The sequence below is a fragment of the Trichechus manatus genome, unplaced genomic scaffold, assembly GCF_000243295.1.
Source record: "Trichechus manatus latirostris isolate Lorelei unplaced genomic scaffold, TriManLat1.0 scaffold00029, whole genome shotgun sequence".
NCBI classification, from domain to species: domain Eukaryota; kingdom Metazoa; phylum Chordata; class Mammalia; order Sirenia; family Trichechidae; genus Trichechus; species Trichechus manatus.
The window spans coordinates 4,827,423-4,854,381 of record NW_004443965.1 but is presented as its reverse complement, the minus strand read 5'-3'; the positions used below and the strand labels follow the sequence as shown (position 1 = coordinate 4,854,381).

At 36.6% G+C, this 26,959-nt stretch overlaps 1 protein-coding gene across 7 annotated transcripts in view; it reads right to left on the bottom strand.

Annotated features, from left to right (window-relative positions):
* Nucleotides 1-26,959, bottom strand: part of AP3B1 (adaptor related protein complex 3 subunit beta 1) — a 279,061-nt gene that overhangs the window by 137,710 nt on the left and 114,392 nt on the right. For all 7 annotated transcript variants that reach the window (XM_004374474.2, XM_023729486.1, XM_023729481.1 and 4 more), the window contains one exon: nt 4,391-4,546. In XM_004374474.2, coding sequence (XP_004374531.1) covers nt 4,391-4,546 — 156 coding nt within the window. The remainder of the gene's footprint in view (nt 1-4,390; nt 4,547-26,959) is intronic.

The window sequence follows — 26,959 nt, the reverse complement described above, 5'->3', positions numbered from 1 at the left end:
CCCACAGAATCCACCTATACTCAGAACCTCAGAATGTGACCTTATTTGGAAATAAGATCTCTGCAGATGGAAAAGGACTAAGATGAGATCATAGTGGATTAGGGTGGCCGTAAATCCAATGACTGTGTTCTTACAGGAGACCACACACACACACACAGAGAGAGGGAAGAAGGTGATGCAAAGATAGAGGCAGAGATTGGAATGAACTGTCTAAAAGCTGAGGAACACCAAGGACTGCTGGCAACCACCGGAAGCGAGGCATGGGATGGTTTCTCCAGAAGGAACCAAACCTGCCAGCACCTTGATTTTGGACTTCCGGCCTCCTGAACTGTGAGACAGTAAACTTCTTTGTTTAAGTTATCCAGTTTGTGGCAATTTGTTACGGTAGCCCTAGGAAACTAATATGCCCTTAGAAAAGAAAATAGATGTTAAATGATCTGTCCCAGGTCTCACAGCCAATATGTGGCAGAGTTCAATGCAACACTCCAAATTCCATGTTCCTTCTAGTGCTGCTGCTGCTGCTGTTGCTGCTGTTATAAGGTTGGGAATTTTTTTAAAAATTGTAAGCATGCCTTTTCAAATGAAGCCAGATGCTTTATGATAACAGGATCAAGTAGGCTGAAGTAATGAAAAATTAGTACAACTACATTATAATTAAAGTCACTCTATTAAAACAATGCATTTAAAGAAGCAGAATTTGGAATGATCTTTGTTTTTCCAAATGTATAACATTAAAGCCAGTCTTTGGTTCAAAACCATTATAAGGGTGATTAGAATTTCTCTGTCACAAAATATGCCTCTACATGCTTCTACATTTAGGTTCACAGATCAACAGCACAAACTTGCCATCACTGAGAGAATCCAGTTTCACATGTGACGATTACAAAGACATAGGTACAGAAGTTACATAATCTTGTCTTTGACTAAGAAGATATATTAATACTACTTTACTTGTACTTGATCTATAAAGTTCTAACAAATATACGGCGGGAGTTTTAGATGCCTAAATAGCATATGGGTCAGTGATGGTTCAGTGGTAGAATTCTTGCCTTCCAGGTGGGAGATCTGGGTTTGATTCCAGCCAACACACCTCATGTGCAGCCACCGCCCATCTGTCAGTGGAGGCTTGCATGTTGCTATGATGCTGAACAAGTTTCAGCAGAGCTTCCAGACTAAGACAAACTAGGAAGGCCTGGTGATCTACTTCTGAGAATCAGCCAATGAAAACCCTATGGGCCACAGCAGTCCAATCCACAACGGATGATGGGAATGCCACAGGACCAGGCCGCATTTCATCCTATTATGTATGGGATTGCCATGAGCAGAGGAATGACTCAATGGCAGCTAACAATAAGAAACAGTAATATGGAGTCCGCAGGTGGTGCAAAAGATTGAGTCTATCAGAGGCACCTCGGAAGAAAGTCCTGGTGATCTACTTCCAAAAAATCAGTCATTGAAAAACCCTATAGAGTTCTACTCTGACACACATGGGGTTTCCATGAGTCAGAGTTGACTTGACAGCAACTGGTTTTTAAATAGTACGTAGCACGTGAGGGTACCTGAGGTAAAAGTTTCTTCTAAAACTAAGAAAAAATTTTAAACATACAGTTTAAAAGGTGCTAATGCATTTCGGTGTACTTTTTTACAAAACTGGTTTAAAGTTTTCAGACATTGTTTGGGTATTTGAGGAGTTCAAGATATCTCACTTCTTTACCTGTGATCCACAGATTAATTACAGAACAAACTCTCCTGAATTTCAAATCTTATAAAATAAGAAAATCTCAATTAATGATTGACCTAATCTACAAGTAGGCAACAGTCATTTTAAAAAATATCAAAGCATACAGCTGACTAATAAGGATTAGTATATGATATAATAGAAAGCTAAAGCCTAATTTAATGTGCTTTATAAATAACAAGTTATTTTTCTATTGCAAACAGTAAGTCCAATCTTGTTGGCAAGAAGGTAAACTTTCTATACATGTCAACTTTTTAAAGAATCTACCGCCTGCTTAGTATATCATCTATTCTAATGTATGAATTAGGGCACTCCCAAATCCAAAGGGGCCAGATGATCTTTTTCCTCAGTATTTACACATCCAAGAGTTTAAAGTTTCTTCAATACACAGATTTTGAAATTTATAGTCTAATATGTAGAAGCCATGAGGAAACTCCCATAACTCTAAAATTCAAAAAGACTAAAAATATACAACTTCACAGGCTTTGTAGTTACATTAATCCTGTTAATAAAAAAGTACATCATATAAGCACTTCTCTATTGTTAATTATTCATGCCACTATCACCTCATCTAGATTGTTAAAATAGCCTCCTAACATTCTGTTTCCAGTATCTCCTAACTCCAATTCAATCTACACAGAAACGACCAATTAGGTTTCCTGAAACAAATTCTGAAAGTCTCTCCGGTACCTCGAGACTAAGATAAAAAAATCTACTCACAATCTTTCGAAGTTAGACTTTACCTACATTTAGCAGCATCAAATAAACAGGGTACCAAAACATACTGGGACAGAAAGTCCAAACTATTTCACCTTTTCAAAGCATTTTTGATCAGTAAGTATTTGAACTATAAAAACAATTTCAAAGACAAAATTAAATTAATACTGAATCATAAAGTAGAGTTTCAGGTGGCAAATTAGAGCTACCTATCTAGCATTTGGCTAAGCTAGAGTACATATTTTGCAACATGAGTGAAATAATATTTTTGTTATCACTGTGATGGTTATGAAATAATTATTTGGAAATAAATCACTAGGTTTAAGATAAAGACTTTTGCTAATTATTAAGCGATACAAAGCTCTAAGCTCTAAAATCTAAAGCCTATTGCCAGGAAACTTATAAATAGTTCAAGTGAAATTCCTCATTTTCAAAGCTGTTACCATCTAAAGACCAATTCATTAAAAATTTTTTTAATTAAAAAAAATTTTAAAAAGGTCAAGAAGGGAGAGTGTTGACATGTCGTGGGGTCGTTAATCAATGTCATAAAACAATATGTGTACTGACTGTTCAACGAGAAACTATTTGTTCTGTAAACCTTCATCTAAGGTACAATTTAAAAAAAAAAGAAGGAAAAGAAGAATCACCACAGAAACTCCTAGACACACTGTTAGGAAGGGGGAACTGACTTCCTGCAATTCCCACCTGAAATTCTAAGCTTAAAACAATACAAAATAAAAGCAAATCTGTTTCCAAAAAAAAAAATTAAGAACATGTTTAACTTGAATCCATCAAATCTTTAGGTCTCTAACGCCCAGTTAACAGGAAATCTAGGGCACAGAAGAATAAATTATGCGACATTATGAAGGGAGAAACAAACTCAGGGGAACATTCTACAAGACATGAGAGGTTTAAAAGATATAACAACCAGATGCAATGTATTAGATATGGATTTGGATAAAACACCTAAAAAGGATAATTTGAAATAAATTGGCATTAAATCAGATGAAAATTTATTGAAATAAAAAGGTAGAGAGAACTGACAGGAAAAAAAAGAGGTTACAAAATACTATACACAGTGTGATTTTTATTTTGGTTAAAAAATATATATGTATGTATATAGTTATCGACACATGTGAATATATGTGTATTTATGAAGAAAAAAATCTCGAAGGAAATGCACTAAGCGAATTATGATAAATGGTGATCTGTGAGTATGGGAATAAGATTTTAATTCCTTAGTTTTGCTTCTCTATATTTTCTGATTTTTTATAATACACAGTACTCTTCTGAAGTATAAGAGGTGGTTTAAGATAAAAAGACATAAAAGCAAACAAACAAACAAAAAATTTAGGACCCAAATAAAGATAATTTTAAATTGCTATTACTACCAGTTAAAATTTACTATGTGTGAGGCATTATGCTAGGTGCTTTTGTCATACTTTAGTCTCTTAAGATTCTACCAGGTAGCTACTACTACTATGAACTGATACCAGATCAATAACTCTCAACCATGATCACAGTATACTAAGTAATACACAGTCTTTGTTTAGGGAGTTATATAATCGAATCAATTGAGAAACGTCTTGAGCTCCTATCTTAGGAAAAGTCAATTAATAAAATCACAAAAAAGTAAATGAAGTCCATTAGGCATACAACAAACAAAGCAGGTATTGTCACCAAACCCTGATGTTTGCCTTCTTGGTAACATTTAAGGCTGAAATACATTTAGGCATTACTTCCTAGAAATGTACAGTTTATATCCCACACTGTATTTTCAACTATCTGTTACATCTTCTGGTGTGTAAATAAACAAAAAAAAGGTTCCATTATTATACTCAAAAATTAAAGAAAAGACTTGTTTACCGAATTTAGATCATTAAACCACCTTTAAAATAAATTCGTGAATTATTTCTTATAAGGGTTTTATCATACCGCCGCATTCCTGCTCTGTAGCAAAGGCTTTGTGTTCCGAATTAAGAGTCTATGGTCTGGATCCATAGTATATGGCTTCTTTCTTTTTTCAGTCTTCTCCTTCTCTTCATCATCAGATTCATAGAAGTTCTTCTCATTGTCTTCTACACCATCATCCTGCAAGGAAAGAAACCCAATCCCAAGATTAATTCAGGCCCTCAATTGACCAAATATTTTATAGTCAAAGAAAACTTTAAAAAATATCTACATTAATGAGAACACTTTGCTGCGGAATACTACTGTTGAGGCAATTTAAAATTATTATAGTAGAGCGTCTCCAGCAGCTCCGGAGGAGGAGCAAGAAGGACCAGTGCAGTGGAAGGTATTTTAGAAGACAGTGTTCAGCCCCCTGCACACACAACCAGGACCGAACCCATGGGAAGGACCCGGGAAGAGAGAAGGTGCACCTCTCCTCAAATTGTGGAGGTCTCTCAACCTGTGGTGGCCCAGAGATCCAGCGACGCGGGAGGACTACACGGCAGAGAGCTCTAGACAGAGGGAGAAAGTTTCCATTGGCCATGAGATCAGGTAAAAGAGGCCGAGGGAAAAAAAAGAAACAGACCAGGACATGAACAGGCTGCTGTTCTAGGATCGTCTGGAGGAAGGCGACGAGATCGAGGTCAAGATTTCCTGAGCAAATTGCATGCTGCAATCTCTTTTGATGAAAAAGGCTTGCCTCTGACAGTCCTGCCAGCAAATGCCTGGGAGGTGCAAGCAGCTCTCTTAGACCTCATCCCACCGGTGCTCTCCCCTGCGTCTGTCTCACCCATGGTTCAAAGAGTGGTTGATGCAGTGGCCCAAACTCACAGTGGCTGGCCAGGACGAGCTCAGACTGTCCTCTCTGAGGTCGTGGAGCTGTTACCTAATGTCATGCCTCCTCGGATTAAACAGTATCCACTGAGAGTTGAGGCTTGTCTGGGACTGCAGGGACTAATCACTCTACACCTGGTGGGGGACTGTTGCGAGACTGCCATCCCCATTCAACACTCCTGTTCTGCCGGTAAAGAAGATGTCGACGGTTACATCGGGTAGTGTGGATCCAGCAGAAGTTCCCTCTTGAGATAACCGCAGTCTTTCCAGCCTCACGACCAGGTGCTGCTTTGAAAGTAGAAGGACCTCCTGTTACAGCCTAAGTGAACCAGACCCTTCACCGTACTACTCAGCACTCACACAGCCTTGAAGCTCACAGGAGTCAAACCGTGGATCCATCATTCTTAAGTCAAGGCCTGCCCGGTCTACAGTGACAGGAAGGAGTGGAAAGCCCAACCCATCGATGGCCTAAAGTTAAGACTTTCTAGGGTTAAGAAGTAAAAATGTTTTTAATGCTAGCTTGAATGGGATTACTATTAGGTGCAAGAAAGACTTCCGCTCGGGGAATCCTTGTCCCCGAGATAAACGCTTCCCCCAACCCCTTGTTAAAAGATGAAAAGTTTCAGATCTATATTGCTAGACAAGTGTTAAACGTTACTCATTTCTGTCTGGATGGGGGATTGCAGGCCAATTCGGCCCTCAAGTCCTGTCTCAATGAGATTTGTACTCTCCTAGAGGCATTGAGAAATTTCACTGTTTTTAAACACAAAGAGTTACAATATCCTGATATTTATAGTTGGGGGCCTGTTACAAGATTCACGAAGGATTTGATTTTTCTTGGCTGACCTCCTGGCTGCCAGATGTTACCTGGCTAAAAATCTTATTCATTAGTAGAATTGGTTTAGTTGTTATAGGCCTGTTAATCTGTTGCTGTCTCCATGCTTATATGTGAGATGGCAGGCATTCTCTGTCCTGAGTCAGACTATCCAATGAATCGCTCAAACCTGACACAGACAAAAGGCCCAGTGCTTTTGCTGGAAACTTTCGGATTTAAGGGAATAAGTTGAAACTTGGTATGGGTGTATATGACCACCCAAGCTTCAAAAGGGGGGAATATGTGACCCTACTCAGCATGTTTTCTCCTTTTCAGAATGGGCAACTGAGGGCTTGACATAACCAACACCATAATGAACCTGTAAGTTTTTCTTTGCCTTCTCCCTTTTCCCATACCTTCGTTAATGGCTTTGTTTTGCGCGTACCTTTGCTAATCACTCTGTTTTATGACTTAGGATACCCCACGGGAAGATAAGAGCCCAGATGTCAGAGACCTATATCTTTAGCCTGATAAGAAAAGGTCCGGTTCCCTATCTCTATAGTATGATAGTCTCCTGTAATTATCTTGGAGTGAATAATAAGACTTCTAACTTTTTAAAAATCATATATAAGTGCTGATGTAAAAATGCCTTTTGGGACTCCCCAAGGACAGCCTGTGTTGCTGTTGGATCCCCGGTGGTGTATACTTCCTAAATTAAAATTTTCTTTCTCTCTCTCAAAAAAAAAAAAATCAATTATTATACTATATAAATGGAATAAAGACTGCTTTTTCTCATATTTTATAACACAATAACTGCCCTTTAGTGCTATATATAATGCTTGTTTTATATTTACACAGACATACCCATAATTGCCCCAAGGGAAAACCAGACCATTAGATTCTATCAAGCCCTATAATTTAAGACTACTTAAAACCTGAAAACTATGCCCACAAATTGTTAGTCACTCTGTAACTGGATCAAAGGGTCCAAAGAAAGAAGAGCACTATTTGAATTGCAACACACATTTAAAAAAAAAAAATTGTAATAAAGCATGATAGGTAAAACTTACAGATTAAGTTGGTCTCTGTGTTGTCAAGAAAAAGTCTCAAGCTTTGATTTATAGATAGCCATAGGAGTTGATTCTATGTTTTTGTTTTGTGTTTTTTGTTTTGAACTGCCTTTGCTAACAAAATCTGTCTATAGGCATTTAATTCTAAAACCAAAAACCAAACCCACTGCCATCGAGTCAATTCCAACTCATAGCAACCCTATAGGACAGAGCAGAAATACCCCCATAGGATTCCCAAGGAGCAGCTGGTGTTATTTGAACTGCTGACCTTTCTGGTTAGCAGCCATAGCTCTTAACCACTGCACCACCAGGGCTCCTTTAATCCTAAAAATAAATAAAAACAAAGCACACAATCATACAATAATATCCATGTACATCAAATCCAACTACTATTTACAGATAATTTCTGTTACCAATTCTGAAAACATACTTTCTATTTCTGGAAAGATGCAGATGTGTTTCTCCCTATTCCTCTCACTAAGTACAACTATACAGCCTAAATATTATATATATAAAAAAAATTAGACTTTGAAAGGTAAAGAGAAGAGGGCAGACTGGAAAGGGACCTCAGGACCACAGAATGACACAACAGTGAGTTCTCTGGGCTTCCTTTATTTCAGCACAAGACCTCGTACTGGAGAAGCTAGTAACCAAGATACTCCAAGTGCAGATAAAAAACTCCACCCCTTTAAAAAAACTCTACTCACTATAGCCAAAGACCAAGGAGCCTAGCAAGATAGAAAACTTTTAGAAAATAACCACTCTACTACAGTCAAACACCACAAAAAAACTATGGCCCCACTCCACTCCTACTAGCAAAGGCTGAAGAGGGAAGCCTAGGCTTCCATCCTCACCAGGCTGTAATGAATCATCCAAACCACCTCACTGGGGTGGTGTCACAGAAGGTAGAACAGGGACTGGGAATTTCATCCCAACAGGAGGTAACTAGGCCTCACTGTAATGTCCGCAGAGATCACGTGGAGAACTTGGATTTCCAATCCCATCTGCAGTAACAAGGCGTCCTTATCCTTCCCCACTGGAATTTTATCAGAGGAGTCTACCAGACAGTCAGGAATTACAGCATAACCACCTACTGGTAATGAGGCCATCCCTCCTACCCACCACAGAGTGTTGGTGGAGGACACATACAGAGCAGTAATGAGGCATTCTTATCCTTCCCAGCCAGGGAGCTATCAGAGGAGGACTAGTGGTAGCCAGAATTCCCACACTTACCCAGTGGTAACCATAAGCACGAGTTCCCTGAGGTGTTAATGGAGGCTGAATAGGGAACTTGCACTTCTACTTCAACCTAACATTAGAGAGGCAGTGCCCCCAGCTTTCCTGCTGGAGTGGTATCAAACAAAATCAGCTAAAATGTAAGATTTAAAGAAGATCCAGAGTCCCATAATATAATATTCAACATGTCCTGGTTTCATTACAAAATCACTCACCAATAACGGAAGCAAGGAAGATCTCAAACTGAATAAATAAGACAATAGATGCCAACACTGAGATGACAGGGGTGTTAGAATTACTGACAAAGATTTTAGAGCAGCCATCATAAAAATGTTTAAGTGAGCAATTAGGAGCATATCTGAAACAAATATAAAAAATAGAAAGTCTCGGCAAAGAATGAGAAAGTCTAAACAAAGTAATAGAAGATATAAAGAAGGATCAAAAGGAAATGTTACAACTGAAAAACATTAAGAACCAAAATAAAAAACTCAATGAATGGGATCAAAAGGTGAATTGAGTGGGGCGGTCAGGAGGACAGAAGAAACAACCAGTGAACTGAAATACAGAACAACAGAGAGAAAACAGACTGGAGGAAAAAAATCCAGAGCCTCAGAGATATGTGGAATTATAACAGAAGACTTAATAGTCATGTCACTTGACTCTGGAAGGAGAGAAGAAAGAGGGTAGTGATAAAGGAGTACTCAAAGAAATAATGGCTGAAAACCTCTTAAATCTGGCAAAAGACATAAAACTACAGATTCTAGAAGCTGAGCAAACCCTAAACAGTATAAACCCAAAGATATCTACAACAAGACATATCAGAATCAAACTTGTAAAAACTAATGAAGAAGAAAAAATCTTGAAAGCAGAAAGAGAGAAATACTTTCACAATGACAGAGGATTTCTCATCAGAAACCATGGAGGACAGAAGAAAGTGGCACAACACTTTTTAAGTGCTGAAGGGAATGAACTATCAACACTTAATCCTGTATACACTAAAAATATCCTTCAGCAATACAGGAAAATTCAAGATATTTTCAGATGCAGGAAAACTAACAGACATTGTCACCAGCAGATATATCCTTTAAAAAAAAAAAAATGCTAACAAGTTCTTTAAACAGGAAGAGAATGATAAAAGATGGCATCTTAGAACACCAGGAAGGAAGAAATAACACGGTAAAGAAAAACATGGATAAATAAAATAGATTTTCCTTCTTCTCGTCTAAATTATGTTAGATAGTTAAAGCAAAAATTATAATGCCAGTATAGTCCTAAAAGCATGTAGAGGACACACTTAAGAAAATTATATTATAAAATGGGAAGGGTAAAGAGACAAAAAGGGAGGTAAATGGTAAAATTTTACTACTCAAAGTGGTAACATGAATGATAACACCAATAGATACGGTATATATAATGTAATACCTAGAGCAATCAGTAATAAAAAGCTATACAAAGTGATATTCAGAACCACTATAAATAAAATCAGAATGCTAAATAAAATGTTCAAACAACTCACAGGAAGGCAGGAAAAACAGAAATGAGAAAGCAAGAGAACAAACAGAAAACAAAAAATAAAATGGCAGACTTAAACCCTAGTTATCAATAGATTAAAAGTAAATGGTCTAAATATATCCATTAAAAGACAGAGATAGGCAGAGTGGATTAAAAACCATGACCCAGCTATATGCTGTCTGCAAGAAACTGACTTCAAATGTTTAACGATAAACACAGGCTTAAAGCAACATGCAAGCATTAATCAAAGGAAAGCAAGACTGGCTATATTACTATCAGATACAGTACACTTCAGAGCAAAGAAAATTACAGAGTGAGGCATTATATAATGACAAAACGGAAGATCTATCAATAAAAGTTATATACTGTATAATTCTATTTATATAACATTCTTGAAATGACAAAATTACAGAAATGGAGGGAGACTGATAGTTGCTGGGGGGTTAAGGACAGGGAATGGAAGTTGGGTTTAGTTATAAAATAGCAACACGAGGGATCCCTCTGGTGACAGAAATGTTCTGAATCTTATGGTTGTGATATTGTACTGTAGTTGTGCAAGATGTTACCATTGGGGGAAACTGGATTAAGAGTACACCTGATATCTCTGCACTATTTCTTAAAACTGCATGTGAGTCTATAATTATCTCAAAATAAAAGGTTTAACTAAAGAGAAAAAGAATTAACAAATCACTTAAAAGCAATTTGTATGTATTTATCCATTTTTATCAGACAACAATAAAGGACACTGTCTAAAATGTTACAGATTAATATCACTTAATGAAGCATTTTTCCCTTGTTACATGGTTGCAGAAAATGCATGTTTCCTTAAATCCTGAGAAATAAGAATAATGTAAGCTCAGAGTTTTTTTAAATAATAATAATTAAAAATCTTAGGAAATTATCCAGAGAAAACTCATAAAACTTATACTAACAGGGATAACATTACCACCTTCCTTGGAACATACAATTCAAAACAAACAAACTACTTATCTCTCAGCTGTGCTTTACAAAAAAATGCTGTAACTGAAATACACTTTTATATCAATGCCAGACTTGAGTGATTGCTCCTTAATGGAGCTCCTGGCCAAACTGGTTATATTACATGCATTAGTAAAACAAATGATACACAAATAATCAAATGCTCTAAGCATAAGCACTTACCTACAATCTTTAGTCTAATCAAACATTTAAACTCTACCTGAAACTGTTATATGATGAACTGTCATATTAATGAACACAGCACTATAACTAGCAAATAAAATACTCAAATGCATACAAAAAGCTGCTCTTAATAAGTTTATTCATTCCATTTCTCCTTCATTGTCAATTAACATAATTTAGAGTTCAATTACATTATTGTAACAAAAAATATTTGTATTGCTTATTTTCCCGTACAAGTATTTAAAATTATCATAGTAATTTTAATAAAAAGATTGCAAAGGAGCCATTTTCTTTCATTAGTATCTTTCATGCATACTTATTTACGTTGCTTTAAGATTCAAAGATCTTATATAGCTGTCAAGAAAAACTTCTACAAATCAATACTTCATGACATTATACTAAAGATCTGTGAACTAATTCTTTCTTAACATTTAATATTATATAAATTAGTATAATTTACCCAATTAAAACAGATTATTTGAAATAACATATTTAAAGTTTTAGCAATAGGATAATGGGATAATAAACAAGAAAAAAATGTTGCTTATAGTTAAAATAGCTAATGTTATCAAGTATTATTTAAAAGCAGATTCTTCTCAAGCAATTTTCTCTTATATTTTTGATGAAATTTTAATTTGCTTCTATTGACATGAGATCATGATGGTATAGCTTTTTAGATCCAGCTTTGCCACTTACTAACTACATGTATGTATGTACCAACTGCATAATTCTCTAAATTAGAATCAAAAGGAAAAAAAAAATGACTGAGTAAATGAAAGGTTGATGTTTTTATGAAGTTAATGAAATGAACAAGATGAGCCTCCCACATAGATTGGGAACTAACTTCCAATAGCATTATATTTTAATCTGTATTTATTGTGGATTATGTTTTCTCAGGATTTCAACCAATCAAAACAGACACTAGCCCCAAAAGAACGGAAGCTAGATAAAAACAACTAGTATGGTGGAAGCATCAACTGAATACTGATGCTGGCTCTACCACCAAAGATCTTCTGGATCTTTCCTTGTCTTAATTTGACCTCTCCTTGTCTTAATGTGTAAAACGGCAGTATCTATATCATAAAGTGTTATAAAGATCGACTCAGTTTAGTGAAGGTTATACAAGCACTTAGAACAGTACAGGATACCTATCAAACATTCAAATAGTAGCTATTATCATGTTTTTTGTATTCTGAAACCTTCTTTCTAGATGTCATGTAGTAGAAACTGTTACTGTGTGCCGTCAAGTCTATTCTGACTCATAGTGACCCTACAGGATACAGCAGAACTGCCCCGTCAGGTTTCCAAGGCTGTAATCTTTACTAAAGCAAACTGCCACATCTTTCTACTGTGGAGCAGCTGGTGGATTCCAACTGTCGACCTTTTGGTTAACAGCCTAGAGCTTAACGACTGCGCTACCAGGGCTCCTGTAGAAACTGTTACTTTACTTCAAATCAAATATCCATAAATGCCAAATGTGAAGAAAAGTTTTCCCTCAAAATTATCCCTCAGAAAAGAAGATGATTCATATTTGAGGATTTACAAATATATCATGAGGCTCTTGTACAATTGCTTCATTTTGAACCATAACGTACTGTTTGGGGAACTCATTACATGGAAACTTCAATCGATGCTAGTTATAGATGCTTAAGGGAAGTCACAAACCACCAGTGATAAAAATGTCATTATAAACAAGCCTTTAAAGATCACTTTAAAAAGGCAATACAGGATGATAGAGTTCTGCTTCCAGCAATAACTAAATAGAGAATCTGAAACACCTGTTCCATTGAGAACTAGAAAATCTTAAAAGAAAGAAAGGGGTGGGGGGAACCTATCTCTCTGAAGACACTGGAGAGCCAAAAGAGTAGTTAAGAATTATGCAGCTAAAACCCAGAAGAAGTAGTAAACCTAGAAATCTTACTGGCATTTGGGGTTGGTTTTCCCTCCAAAAAGCATGTGTTAATTACAGGAGAGAAGGCTGAAAGGTCTGGAAGTTGAGAGGAGCTTTCAGCAGATATACAAAAATACAGAAACAAAAACTGGAGGTCAGGGCCAGTCACAAAGTATAGCCCCTGCTAACTCTCCCAGTCTTTGGTTTAAAAAAAGGTCTATACCTTAGGAGTAAAGATAATTAGAAATTAAAACCCAGCTTGGAATCATCTCAATCTGTAATTGAGGTGGTTAAGTGAATTCAGATGGTTGGTACCATTACCCTAGTCACCTTCTACAAGCAAATCTAAATCCATCATTCAAAGCCTCAAATTTGTTCAACAATTTTTCATTAAATTGGGGGGGCAGTGTCATTAAGGGTCCAGATAGTGTTCCCATTGGGAAGAAGCAGCAGGATATTGAGTAGAAAGTGTCAGGGAGGGGTGGGGGGCTTCTGAAGTACTGATTTCTGTGTCTTAATCTGGGTGCTTCGTTACAAGGTATGTTTATTTTGTGAAAATTCATGAAGTCATCTGCTTCTGACATGTACTTTTCTGTATTTCCAGTTCAATAAAAAAGTTTTAAAAACCAATATGCAAATGAGGAAAAAAAAAGACATCAATGTGAATATAAATCAAGCAAAGCCAACAATAAAAACAAGAAATCTAGAAAATAAAATTATCAGGTATGAGTTAAAAATAACTATAGTTAATATGTTCAAGGAATTACAATACAGCTTTTGGCAGGGATGCAAATATATTAGTTTTACAGGAAAGTCAGATTCACTTTTTACATCATTTTTATATAAAGAGCTATAATTTCAGTGACTGCTTGTATAGTTAAACATATAGAAATCTTTTTAAAACTTGAATTTGGCTAAATTTGCAATAATTTGAACAGATCAGATAGGGGAAGACTTGTGCTGTCTTGGAGATAAGAGCCCAAATAGTTAAATAAATGCCACAATTTGGAGTTTATATCTTAAGAGAGAAATTTGAATTGTTTTAAAATAATCACCCTTAATTAACATGGTAAGGAGCCCTGGTTAGCCCTCGGCTGCTAACTAGAAGATTGGCCGTTTGAACCCATCAGCAGCTCCATGGGAGAAACATGTGGCAGTCTGCTTCCATAAAGATTACAGCCTTGGAAGCCCTGTGGGCAGTCCTACTCGGTCCTTTCGGGTCGCTATGAGTCAGAATCAACTTGATAGCAACAGGACTTTTTTGTGTGTGTGTGTCGGGGGGGGGGGGTAATTAACATGGTAAATGTATGATGGAATGAATTTTTATTGGCCAGAAACAGAAAAGTTGGTTAAACAAGGTAAACAAAATATAATAAGAAAGATGGTCAGTCTGCTTCAGTAAAAGCAGATAGAATCTTTGTTCTTTGGAAGAGAAAAACACTAACTAGACAATAGATAAGTGGTAACTATGGTGAAGAGTGAGAGAGTACACACACACACACACACACACACACACACACAAATCTTTGCTCTTTAGAGGACTCTTAAACACACAGGGAAAGCTGCTTCATTTTATCTTACAGGGTAGCTAAGCAATAAACACAAACTATAGTCTTTTTATCAATTTATAAGGAATAACAGAAACTATAAACAAGAAATAAAATTAAAAAGACTTAAAACTGCACACAGCAAAACTTGTTTATGACTGAAAATTGATAAAGGAATCAAATATTCCTGAAAAACATCTGCTTCTGCAACATGTGACCAGTAAAACTGAACTTAATGGATATAAAAGGCAACTTCTGCTTAAGTAATTTCTAATACTAATAACGCACTTTCATAAATAACTCATCAAATCCTCAGAAGAACCCCATGAGGTAAGCAAAGCAAGTATTTATTATCTTTTTCACAAATGAAAAAACTGAGTTATACATAAATTTACATGAATTATCCAAAGTCTGAGATTAAAGTGGTGGAACCAGATTTGAAATAAGGAATTCGTATTCTTTGTCCTATCATCTCTTCCCTTTATTATCTTGGCATTTATAGTAGCCAAGTAAGAGACATTGAATGTACCCCTTTGCCTTTGGAATTCCAAGATAGCTTGAAGGTCAGTAGTACCCACCTTAAGATTTTTCACCTGGACAGAACAACCTCTGAAATATGCTGTGGCCACAGACTATCCTATAATGTTTCAAAGCTAGTCAGGGAACACATTATGACAATCCCACACAATCTGAGATACCACAGCAGCAAACTGGTGATACAACTCTCTGACATGGGTTAGACGTCTCTGAGAAGCCCAGAGTGGATGGATGATTAGTAACATCATAATCACTCGTTAAATTTGCTAATCTGTATGGATAGAACACACTATCAGAGGAATACATTCATTAGGAAAACAATTCATATTTAATCAAATTTTTAATTTTTTCAAAGGAAAAACAAAAGAAGTGTCCTTCCCAAAAAATCAGGTCTATGTAAAGCAATACAGGATATGCATACTGGTTTGAGATTTTCTTTTCCTTCTCTGAGGTAACTATTATATTTATCACTTTACATGTTTTATACCACACACGCCAGTGACTACTATATCACACAGGTGGAAGTGTGGGTTTGAGGACCATTGAACACTGAATCTCCCCGATACATCACAATTATGGAAATACCTGTGCACAGTAACTTTGTGTTCAGACACTATGAAAATTCACAATGTTCAACTGCCCACAACATTTCTCATTTCTTATGAATACATGTTCAGCTCTAGGATATAAGAAACACTTTCTGAATGCAGTGTTTTCTAAACTTTGCTACTGAGAAGTCTAGACATCTATATAAGGCATTTTTCAAATTTCCCTGAAAAAAAACAGTCATGACATTTGTTCAACATGAGCCTAAGGCTTCCAAGACATGGAAGTAAGCATTATAATTATTTGAAAACTGATTAATCTATATCTAGGATGCGGAATATAATAAGAATCACTTTTTGTTAAGCAGAATGCATTTTAGAGTGATTCTCATTCAATTGTAAATTATGAAACAAAATTAAAGTCATCCTAAGTAGGGCTAATCATTATTCCTCATGTATTCTTTTTAATCCCTAACATAAATAGACTATAGTAGAAACAGGCAGGTAAACGTCTTTTGACATAAAGAACAAATGGGTTAGAGTAGAGGCTTTGCAATACTTGTGGGCATTCTTAGAGAAAGGAATAAATCAGTGAAGTACTTTTTCCAAAGTGAAATCTTATAAAAAAAACTCTAATATAAAACAGAAAAAAATTACCTCTATTCTGGATGAAGTGAGGGTAGAGACGTAAGATTCTAAGAAACATCACTTAAAAAAAACAAAAAACAAACCCTGGGCTATAAAAAACTCTTCATATAAATTGTAAAATTTTATAAAGGGTCCACTTATTCTTTGTTAATTCCAAGACAGTTATATATATATAAATTAAATGACACCCTTGGTCACAAGAAAAAGCAAGTTGTTTCTAAAAAATATGAAGATAACTTGTTGTTAAGTGTTGTCAAGTCAGTTCTGACCATAGCAACCCCATGTACAACTGAACGAAGACAACCAGTTGAAGACAAAGTTAAGAGTTAGAACTAGTTGCCTTTGGAGAGTACAAACTGGAGGCGAGAAAGGGAAAAGTATATACTAGTACACAACCTAGCGATTCTGCCGCCTAGAGAAATGAAAACACATGTCCACACAAAGACTTGTGGCACTGGATAAAAAGGTTACAGTTACATGGGTGTACAGAAAAGTTCAGGGTTCAGCCATATGCAAGTGCAATCCGTGAATGCCAGAGATAAATGGTAGGTAGGTAGGTGGGTGGGTAGGTAGGCAGGCAGGTAGGCAGGTTGGTAAGTAGATAGTGTAAGATAAAGTTATGACTAAAAAGCTCTGATCTTGACCTTTCTGGCCCTTTAGGTATCTAGATAAGGCTCTTTGGGATAAAAGGAATAAAATTTCTAGCCTCTCAAATCATCTCAGAATTAAATAACCCTTCATTAGGATACCACTAAAAGAACTTTTTTTAAAATACAGACCAGTAAAAATATGGACTAAACTCAACAGAATGGCTAAAATTAATAAGACTAACACCATTAAATGTTGGCAAGGATCTAGAGCAACAGAAATTCCCCTGCATTGCTGTAGAGAGTGGTACATTGTACAAACGCTTTGGAAAAACTTTCTCTTTTTTTTGTAAAACAAAAACATATCTGCTCTATCCCTATCAATTTTATATCTAGGTATTAACTCACCTCCAATCAATAGCTAGCTTATTTATTTATAATCTTCACATTTTTAAAATCTGTTCTTTCATCTTCAGACACATAACTTCTACCCTCGAAAATTTAGGGTCTCGTTATCTCAAAATTGGATGTCAAGAACGATTTCTCCGAGTCCAGTGTGGGTGAAAAAGCAACCAAATGGAAATTCTTGGGTTTAACAGCAGATTGGAGGTTGCAAAATAGTTAATAAACCCAAAAGTAGGTAATAGAAATTACTCAATCTGAAGATCAAATAAAAAAACAAGTGAAGAAAAATGATCAGGGTCTCACAGCCATGTGGCACAATGTAAAACCGGCTAAAATACTTGTAATTGGAATCCCAGAATAAGAAGAGAGCAGACAAAGCAGAAAAAATATCTGAAGAAATAAAGGTTGAAATTTTTCAAATTTAGTTATAAATAAAACCACGAAAACAAGCTTACTAATGCAGAAAATGTATCAACCTTCCCAAGCATGATAAATGAAAAGAAAACCACACCTAGGCATATCAAAGTCACACTTGTGAAATCTAAAGAGAAAAAGAAAATCCTGAAAGCAGACAGAAATAAATGGCACATTATATACAGAGGAAAAATAATATGAATTATGGTTGACTTCTGATCAGAAACAATGGAGTCTAGAAGAAAATGGAACAACATCTTTAAATTGTTGAAAGAAAGCAACTGTCAACCAAAAATTCTACATTCAGCAAAACCACTCTTCAAATATAGGTGAAATCAAGACATTTTCAGATAAAATAAATTGAAAAATTCATACCCAGGAGTTCTATATTATAAGAAATACTACAACAAACTCTTCAGGTTGAAGAGAAATGATAATAGATGGTAACTCAGAATTACAGAAAGAAATAAAAGAGCATAAGAAATGGTACATATGTGGGTACCGATTACACATACTTTTTATCTTTTTTTCTCTTAATTTCTTCAACATACAATTTCGGTAACACAAAAATTATAACACTGTATTGTGATTTATAAATTATTTAAATACTATATATATGACAGCAATACCACAAAGAAGGGTGTCGTATGGATCCAAATATTTCAGGTGAAGTAGGAGCCGGGTTCAATGGCAATGCACCTCAGGTATAGTCATCATTGCCTGTCAGTGGAAGCTTGCGTACTGCTATGATGCTGAACAGGTTTCGGCAAGCTTGTAGACTAAGACAGAGTAGGAAGAAAGGCCCAGTGATCTACTTTCAAAAATCAGCCAATGAAAACCCTCTGGATCACAACGGTCTGAGGGCAATGTTTTGTTCCATTGTGCGCAGCATCACCATGAGCTGGGGTCAACTCAAAAGCAGTTAACAACAACAGTATAGAATTAGCTCAAGTAGATTTTGATGAATTCCAGATGGAGATTGTAATACCTAGATAAACAGGCAAAACATAATAATAATAAAGAGGTATAATGAGAAAGCAAATAGAGGAATTAAAATACAAAAAAAAATTTTTTTATTAACGCAAAAGAAGGAAGAAAAAAGAAACAGAATAATACCAACAAAGATAGCACAGCTAGAACATGAACAGCAAAATTTTACGCAGAAAAGCAACCATATCAATAATTGGACTAGGGAAATACATACCTTTAAACGATTGTTAGTAAAGTCTTAATATCTATTGTCTATGTTTCTACTTTAAGAAGCTAGAAAAGGAAAAGGTATCAAACCCTAGACAAGTAAAAGGAAAGAAGAAGAAGAAGAAAAAAAAAAATCAGTGAAACAGGAAAAAAAAAAATACTCTACTTGCACCAAACAACATAAAAAGAGAGAAGATACAAATTATAATATTAGGGAAAAGAAGGACCATTACCTCAGATTCTAGACATTAGATGGACAAGCAAGTAATATAAACGACTTTAAGCCAATATATTTGACCACTTAATTGAAAGGGAAAAATTTCTTTAAAGACATCAATTACCAAGATGGACTCATGAAAATAAAGAAAATCTATATAGCAATATAGCTATTTAAAAAACTGACTTCAAAATAAACCTTCAAACAAAGAAAACTCCAGGCCTGAATGGCTTTGCTAGTGAATGTAAATGAAGAAACAACACCAATTCTATACAAACTCAATATAAAAATAGAAAAGGAACACATAATGCTGACACCTGATGCCAAATCAAAGACATCACAAGAAAAGAGAACTACAGACAGGTATTACTCATGAACAGAATCAAAATTCATTAATGCAATAATAGCAATGTGAATCTGACTATATATAAAAATAATATATCATGTCCAAGTGGGTTTACCTCAGGAATGCAAGGTTGGTTTCACATTAGAAAAAGTTATAATTATAATTCACTACATAAACATAAAAAGTCAGGGAAAAAACAAAAACAATAGTGTCTATGTGCCACACATAAGTTAGCTTAGCAGAGAAAGTTGAGAAAACCCAGAGGAAGCTTCTCCCTCAAGTGTGAGCAGTAAAGAGAGGGTAAGGAAGCAGAAAAGGTGACAAAAAAATATTCTCCCCATTTTCCAACCAACAAGTCTGTACTTAAAAATCCAAATTAATTTTAGATTATCAAAACATTATGACAGAAGTACACTATGCTGTAGTACTAGACACCTAAATTTTCTGTTAACAGAAATCTTAGTTCCTGGAAGGCCTACAGATACAAAGATGAGTATAACATCACGAAAATCATTAGGAGTCAAAAGAGGGATTGCACCATCATCTTAGATTATGCATGAAGCAGCATTATAGAGTGGGTAAGAATTGCTACAAGTTGGATTTAAACTCAACCATAACTGATTTTTAATAATATAAACTCTGGAACCAACGCCCAATTTTTATCCTAGCTGTATTAGTTATTAGCTGAGAAGACCTTGGACAAGATACTTAATCATTCTCCACAGCTATAAAATAGGAATAATAAAATTTAGTTAGTATTTACAAAATTGTTAGAATAGAGCCCACAATTCAGTAAATGTTCAATAAATGTTAGCTACTTTTATTGTCATTATAAGAAAAACTACAAATTCACAAATAACATTTAAAAGCCTGCTTTTCAAGTACTAGAAAGCAGTAATTATGACTTACCTTTCTCAAGAAGAAAAATAACACCTTTAATAAAATATTGGAAAGTGTATTAATTTATATTAAGAATTTCTTACAGGACGCAGGGCCAAGAAGGAAGAACAGTTAGACGCTTACCTATGGTCCTTCTTAAAACAAAGACCCAAAAATACAAGTGAATCGATTATTTACGGCAATCAGGAACCCTGAATATCAAAGACAAAGTTGAGGAGTCGGACTGAGCTGCAGGGGGAGGGAGAGAGTTCAGAAGCAGCGAAGAGGAGCCAGACCTGACCTAGCAGGCACGCTGCAGGCTAGATCCTTTCGCGCACACGGGCTGAGGCAAGCAGTGGCGCTCCGGCCGCGGGTGTCTTCCCACACGGAGAGAAACTGAGCGGTGGAGAGTCTGCGCAAGCCTCCAGAGCCACGGCAAGCGGTGCTGGAACTGCGAAAGTTAAGTGCAAGCGTTTAACCTACTGCGCGCGGGATCAAAATAATGATTTCCTCTTTGGGATTTCCGTAATGGAGTAGTGCCTCTCTTTCCCTTCCCCAAGCCCTTCCCGCTCAGCTCCGGTGACGGTCCAGCAGTGTTCACCAGTTGACAGGCCCCCTAGGCTGAAAGTGGGACTCTTCCCGCCTAATCCAATCTCCTGGCTTTAGGGAGGGAACAAATTAACAAACAAACAAACAAACAAAAAGGGGCCCCCAGCTTCCCTAAACTGGGAGCTCAGGGCTAACCTCACCCAAAGCAGTCTCAAGGCTTTAAAAAATCGCCACGCCACCTAAACTGGGAACTCAGAGCAGGCACTGCCCCTTTCCCTAGGCACTGGCATAAGGTATCGGCGGACTTCAGATGCCTTTCTGCCGAGTCCTGTGTGGACCCATTCAACAGCACAGGCCCTCATTAGCATAGTACAAGAGGGTATATACCTGAAGCCTATTTTCAACTGCAACAGCTAAGGGAGAGTGGCAGATCTGTGACACTTGATACTGCCCTGCCCATTAAACAGGGTCCTCACCCACCCACATCAGGGTCCTGAGGACTGGCGGTTTCACCCAATCCACCTAGCTACCCACGACAGGGGTCCGAGACTCAGTGGTGCCTCGTAGTCCTTACAGCCAAAAGCACTGGCTGCGCAAAGTCCGGCTGCAAAATTCACACACCTACGTGCTCTAGGGGACAGAGACATGCCTTCCACCTAGGCACTCGGGGGCAGCCATCACCCCCTACCTTGCTCAGCACACAACCTCCTACTGCAGCCAGATACCTGTTCCTGCTCCAATCACTCCTATGCAGCACTATGCACCTAGGACTGTAAGTGAGACCCTGCACCACGTGCTCAGTGACCGACAATCTGCAAACCTGAGCTGAATCCACACAAGAAAGAAAATGGACTCCTGGACTCACATACCTAGTAGCAGCTCTAACCACCTGGTGACAGGAAGTGAGAGCTTCAAAGATGCCAATAATCAAAGAAGATCACACACTCAGCCTATTTGGACATATCAAAACAATAACCTAGGACACATTACAAAAACATACAATAAATAAATACAATAACTTATTCATGGCTCAGAGAAAACAGTCAACACTGAATCAGATAAAGAGGCAGACCATGATGCCTGCAACAAGCGACCAAAACAAAGAACCATGAAACCTACCGGAGTAAGAGGTCTTGGAATTACTGGAGGTAGAATTCAAAAGATTAAAATACAGAGCTCTTCAAGAGATCAGGAAGGAAATCATGCAAAACTCAGACCAAGCCAAGGAACACAGAGACAAATCAACAGAGGGATTTAGGAAGCTATACAAGGGCAGAAGGACAAATTTAACAGGCTACTAGAATCCACAGAGAGACAGCAAATAGAAATCTAAAACATTAACACAAAATTTCAGAATTAGACAACTCAATAGAAAGTCATACGAGCAGAATTGAGGCAATGGAAGTCAGGATTAGTGAGACTGAAGATAAAGTACTTGACACCAACTTATTTGAGGAAAAATCAGATAGAAGAATTTTAAAAAATGAAGAAACCCTAAGAATTATGTGGGACTCTATCAAGGAATAACCTACGAGTGATTGGAATACCAGAACAGAGGGGGATAACAGAAAATACAGAAAGAATTGTTGGCAGAAAACTTCCCTGATATTGTGAAAGATGAGAAGATACCTATCAAAGAAGCTCATGAAACCCCACACAAGGTAGATCCCAAAAGAAAGTCACCAAGACATATTATAATCAAACTTGCCAAAACCAAAGATAAAGAGAGAATCTGAAGAGCAGCCAGGGATAAACAAGAAGTCACCTACAAAGGAGAGTCAATAAGACTAAGCTCAGACTACTCAGCAGAAACCATGCAGGCAAGAAGACAAAAAAAGCCTTGACAGAAAAAAAATTGCCAGCCAAGAATTATATATCCAGCAGAAGTGTCTCTCAAATATGAAGGCAAAATTAGGGCATTCCCAGACACAGAAGCTGAGGGAATTTGCAAGAACCAAATCAAACTTAAAAGAAATACAAAAGGCAGTCCTTCAGCTAGAGAATCAATAATACTGAATAACAACCTAAGACCAGAAGACAGGACAGAACAACCAGATATCAACCCAGACAGGGAAGTCACAAAAATAAGTCAAAGCTAAAACACTGAAAATAGAGAAACAGAGACATCAGTATATAAAAGATGACAACATTAAAACAAAAAACAGAGTAAACAGTGTACTTATAGAACTTTCATATGGAGAGGAAGTTAAGGCTATATGAAGAAATAAAAGATTGGTTTAAACTTAGAAAAACAGAAGTAAATTTTAAGGTAACCACAAAAGAAACTAACAAATATACACATCAAAATAAACAAGAAGAAAAACATAAAGACTCAGCAAATACAAAATCAACAACGATGAAAAAGATGAAAAGAAAATACACAAAGAAAAACAACTCAGCACAGAAAATTAAGTGGAACAAAGAAACTTTCAACCACACACACACAAAAATACATCAAAATGATAGCACTAAACTCATACCTTTCAATAATATGCTGAATGTAAATGGATTAAATGCACCAATAAAAAGATAGAGAGTGGCAGAATGGATTAAAAAAAACCCACAAACTGTCTACATGTTGCCTAAAAGAGACACATCTTAGACTCAAAGACACAAACTAAAACTCAAAGGATGGAAAAAAATAAATCAAGCAAATAACACTCAAAAAAGAGCAGGAGTGGCAATATTAATCTCTGACAAAATAAACTTTAAAACAAAATCCACCACAAAAGATAAGGAAGGACACTATATAATGATTAAAGGATCAATACACCAAGAGGACATAATCATAATAAACATACACACACCCAATGACAGGGCTCCAAAACATAAAACAAACTCTAATAGCACTGAAAAGAGAAACAAAGAGCTCCACAATAATAGTAGGAGACTTCAACACACCACTTTTGGTGAAGGATGGAACATCCAGAAAGAAGCTCAATAAAGACACTGAAGATCTAAATGCCACAATCAACCAACTTGATCTCAGAGACATACCCTGAACTCTCCACCCAACAGCAGCCAAGTATACTTTCTTTTCCAATGAACATGGAACATTCTCCAAAATAGACCACATTATTAGGCCATAAAGCAAGCCTTAACAGAATCCAAAGCACTGAAATATTACAAAGCATCTTTTCTGACCTTAAAGCCATAAAAGTACAAACCAATAACAGAAAAAGCAAGAGAAAAAAATCAAACACATGGAAACTGAACAACACCTTGCTCAAAAACTACCGGGTTATGGAAGAAATCAAAGACGGAATAAAGAAATTCATAGAATCAAATGAGAATGAAAACACATCCTACCAGAACCTTTGGGACACAGCAACACCAGTGCTCAGAGGTCAATTCATAGCAATAAATGCATACATCCAAAAAGAGCCAAAATCAAAACATTAACCCTAAAACTCAAACAAATAGAAAGAGACCAGCAAAAGAAGCCCTCCAACACCAGAAGAAAGAAAATGATAAAAATTAGAGCAGAATTAAAAGAAACAGAGAATAGAAAAACAATTGAAAAAGTTAACAAGACCAAAAGCCGGTTCTTTGAAAAGATCAACAAAATCAATAAGCCATTGGCCAAACTGACAAAAAACACACACACACGTACATGAGGAAGCAAATAACCTGAATAAGAAATGAGATAGGTGATATTACAACAGACCCAAATGAAATTAAAAGAATCATAACAGAATACTATGAAAAATTGTACTCCAACAAATTTGAAAACCTAGAGGAAATGGACAAATTTCTAGAAACACATCTTAACTAACACAAACCGAGGTATAAAAACTAAATAAACCTACAACAAAAGAAGAGAGTGAAGAGGTAATAAAAAAAAAACTCACAACAAAAGAAATCTCTGGCCCTGAGGGCTTCACTGGAGAATTCTACCAAACTTTCAGAGAAGAGCTAACACCACTACTACTAAAGGTATTTCAGAGCATAGAAAAGGAAGAAATACTCCCAAACTCATACAGTGAAGTCAGCATAACCCTGATACAAAAACCAGGTAAAGACACTACAAAAAAAAGGGGAAAATTGCAGGCCAATATCCCTTATGAACATAGATGCAAAAATCCTCAACAAAATTCTAGCCAATAGAAATCAACAACATATCAGACAAATAATTCATCATGACCAAGTGGCAGTCATACCAGGTATGCAGGGATGTTTCAGTATGAGAAAAATAATCAATGTAATCCATCGTATAAATAAAACATAAGACAAAAACCACATGATCTTATCAATCAGTGCAGAAAAGGCATTTGACAAAGTCTAACACCCATTCATGATAAAAACTCTCAACAAAATAGGAACAGAAGGGAAATTCCTCATTAAGGAAATCCCTCATTAAGAGCATTTATACAAAGCCAATAGCCAACATCATTCTAAATGGAGAGAATTTGAAAGCATTCCCCTGAGAACAGGAACCAGACAAAGATACCCTTTATCACCACTCTTATTCAACATTGTGCTGGAGGTCCTAACCAGAGCAGTTAGGCTAGAAAAAGAAACAAAGGGCATCCAAATTGGTAAGGAAGAAGTAAAAGTATCCCTGTTTGCAAATGATATGATCTTATACACAGAAAACCCCAAAGAATCCACAAAAAAACTACTGGAACTAATAAAAGATTTCAGCAAAGTATCAGGATACAATATAAACATACAAAAATCATTTGGATCCCTCTATACCAACAAAGAGAACTTTGAAGAGGAAATCACCAAATCAATACCATTTACAATAGCCCCCAAGAAGATAAAATACTTGGCATAAACAGAATACAAACCATAACTAACAAAACACCAGAAGAGAAACTAGATAACTGGGAGCTCCTAAAAATCAAATACTTATGCTCGTCAAAAGACTTTACCAAAAGAGTAAAAAGATAATCTACAGACTGGGAAAAAAAATTTGGCGACAACATATCCAATAAGGGTCTTAATCTCTAAAATCTACAAGATACTCTAACACCTCAACAACAAAAAGACCAATAACCTAATGAAAAAATGGGCAAAGGATATGAACAGGCACTTCACCAAAGAAGACATTCAGGCAGGTACCAGATACATGAGGAAATGCTCACGGTCATTAGCCATTAGAAAAATGCAAATCAAAACTACAATGAGATAGCATCTCACCCCAACCAGGCTGGCACTAATCCAAAAAACACAAAATAATAAATGTTGGAGAGGTTGTGGAGAGACTGGAACACTTATGCACTGCTAGTGGGAATGTAAAATGGTACAAGCACTTTGGAAATTGATTTGGCACTTCCTTAAAAAGCTAGAAATGGAAGTACCATACAATCCAGCGATCCTACTCCTTGGAATGTATCCTAGAGAAATAAGAGCCGTCAGACGAATAGATATATGCATACCCATGTTCACTGCATCACTGTTCACAATAGCAAAAAGATGGAAACAACCTAGGTGCCCATTGACAGACGAATGGATAAACAAATTACGGTACGTACACACAATGGAATACTACACAACGATAAAGAACAATGATGAACCCACGAAACATCTCACAACATGGATAGATCTAGAGGGCATTATGCTGAGTGAAATTAGTCAGTTGCAAAAGGACAAATATGGTATGAGACCACTATCATAAGACCTGAAGAAAAGGTTTAAACACAGAAGAAAACATTCTTTGATGGTTACGACGGTGGAGAGGGAGGGAGATAGGAATTCACTAACTAGATAGTAGACAAGAATCATCTTAGGTAAAGGGAAGGACAACATACAATACAGGGTATGTTAGCACAACCGGACTAAACCAAAAGATAGTAAGTTCCCTGAACACAGCCAAACTCTTTCAGGGACAGAGTACCTGGGGCTGGGTTCTAGGGACCATGGTTTCAGGGGACATCTAGGTCAACTGGCACAACAAAGTTTATTAAGAAAATGTTCTGCATGCCACTTTGGTAAGTGGCATCTGGGTTCTTAAAATCTCAGATGCATCAATTGGTCCCAACCCACTTGGAGCAAAGGAGAATGAAGAACACCAAAGACACAGGAAAATGTTAGCCCAGGAGACAAAAGGGCCACATAAACCAGAAACTCCATCAGCCTGAGACCAGAAGAACTAGATGGTGCCTGGCTACCACCAATGACTGCCCTGACAGGGAACACAACACAGAGTTCCTGATGGAG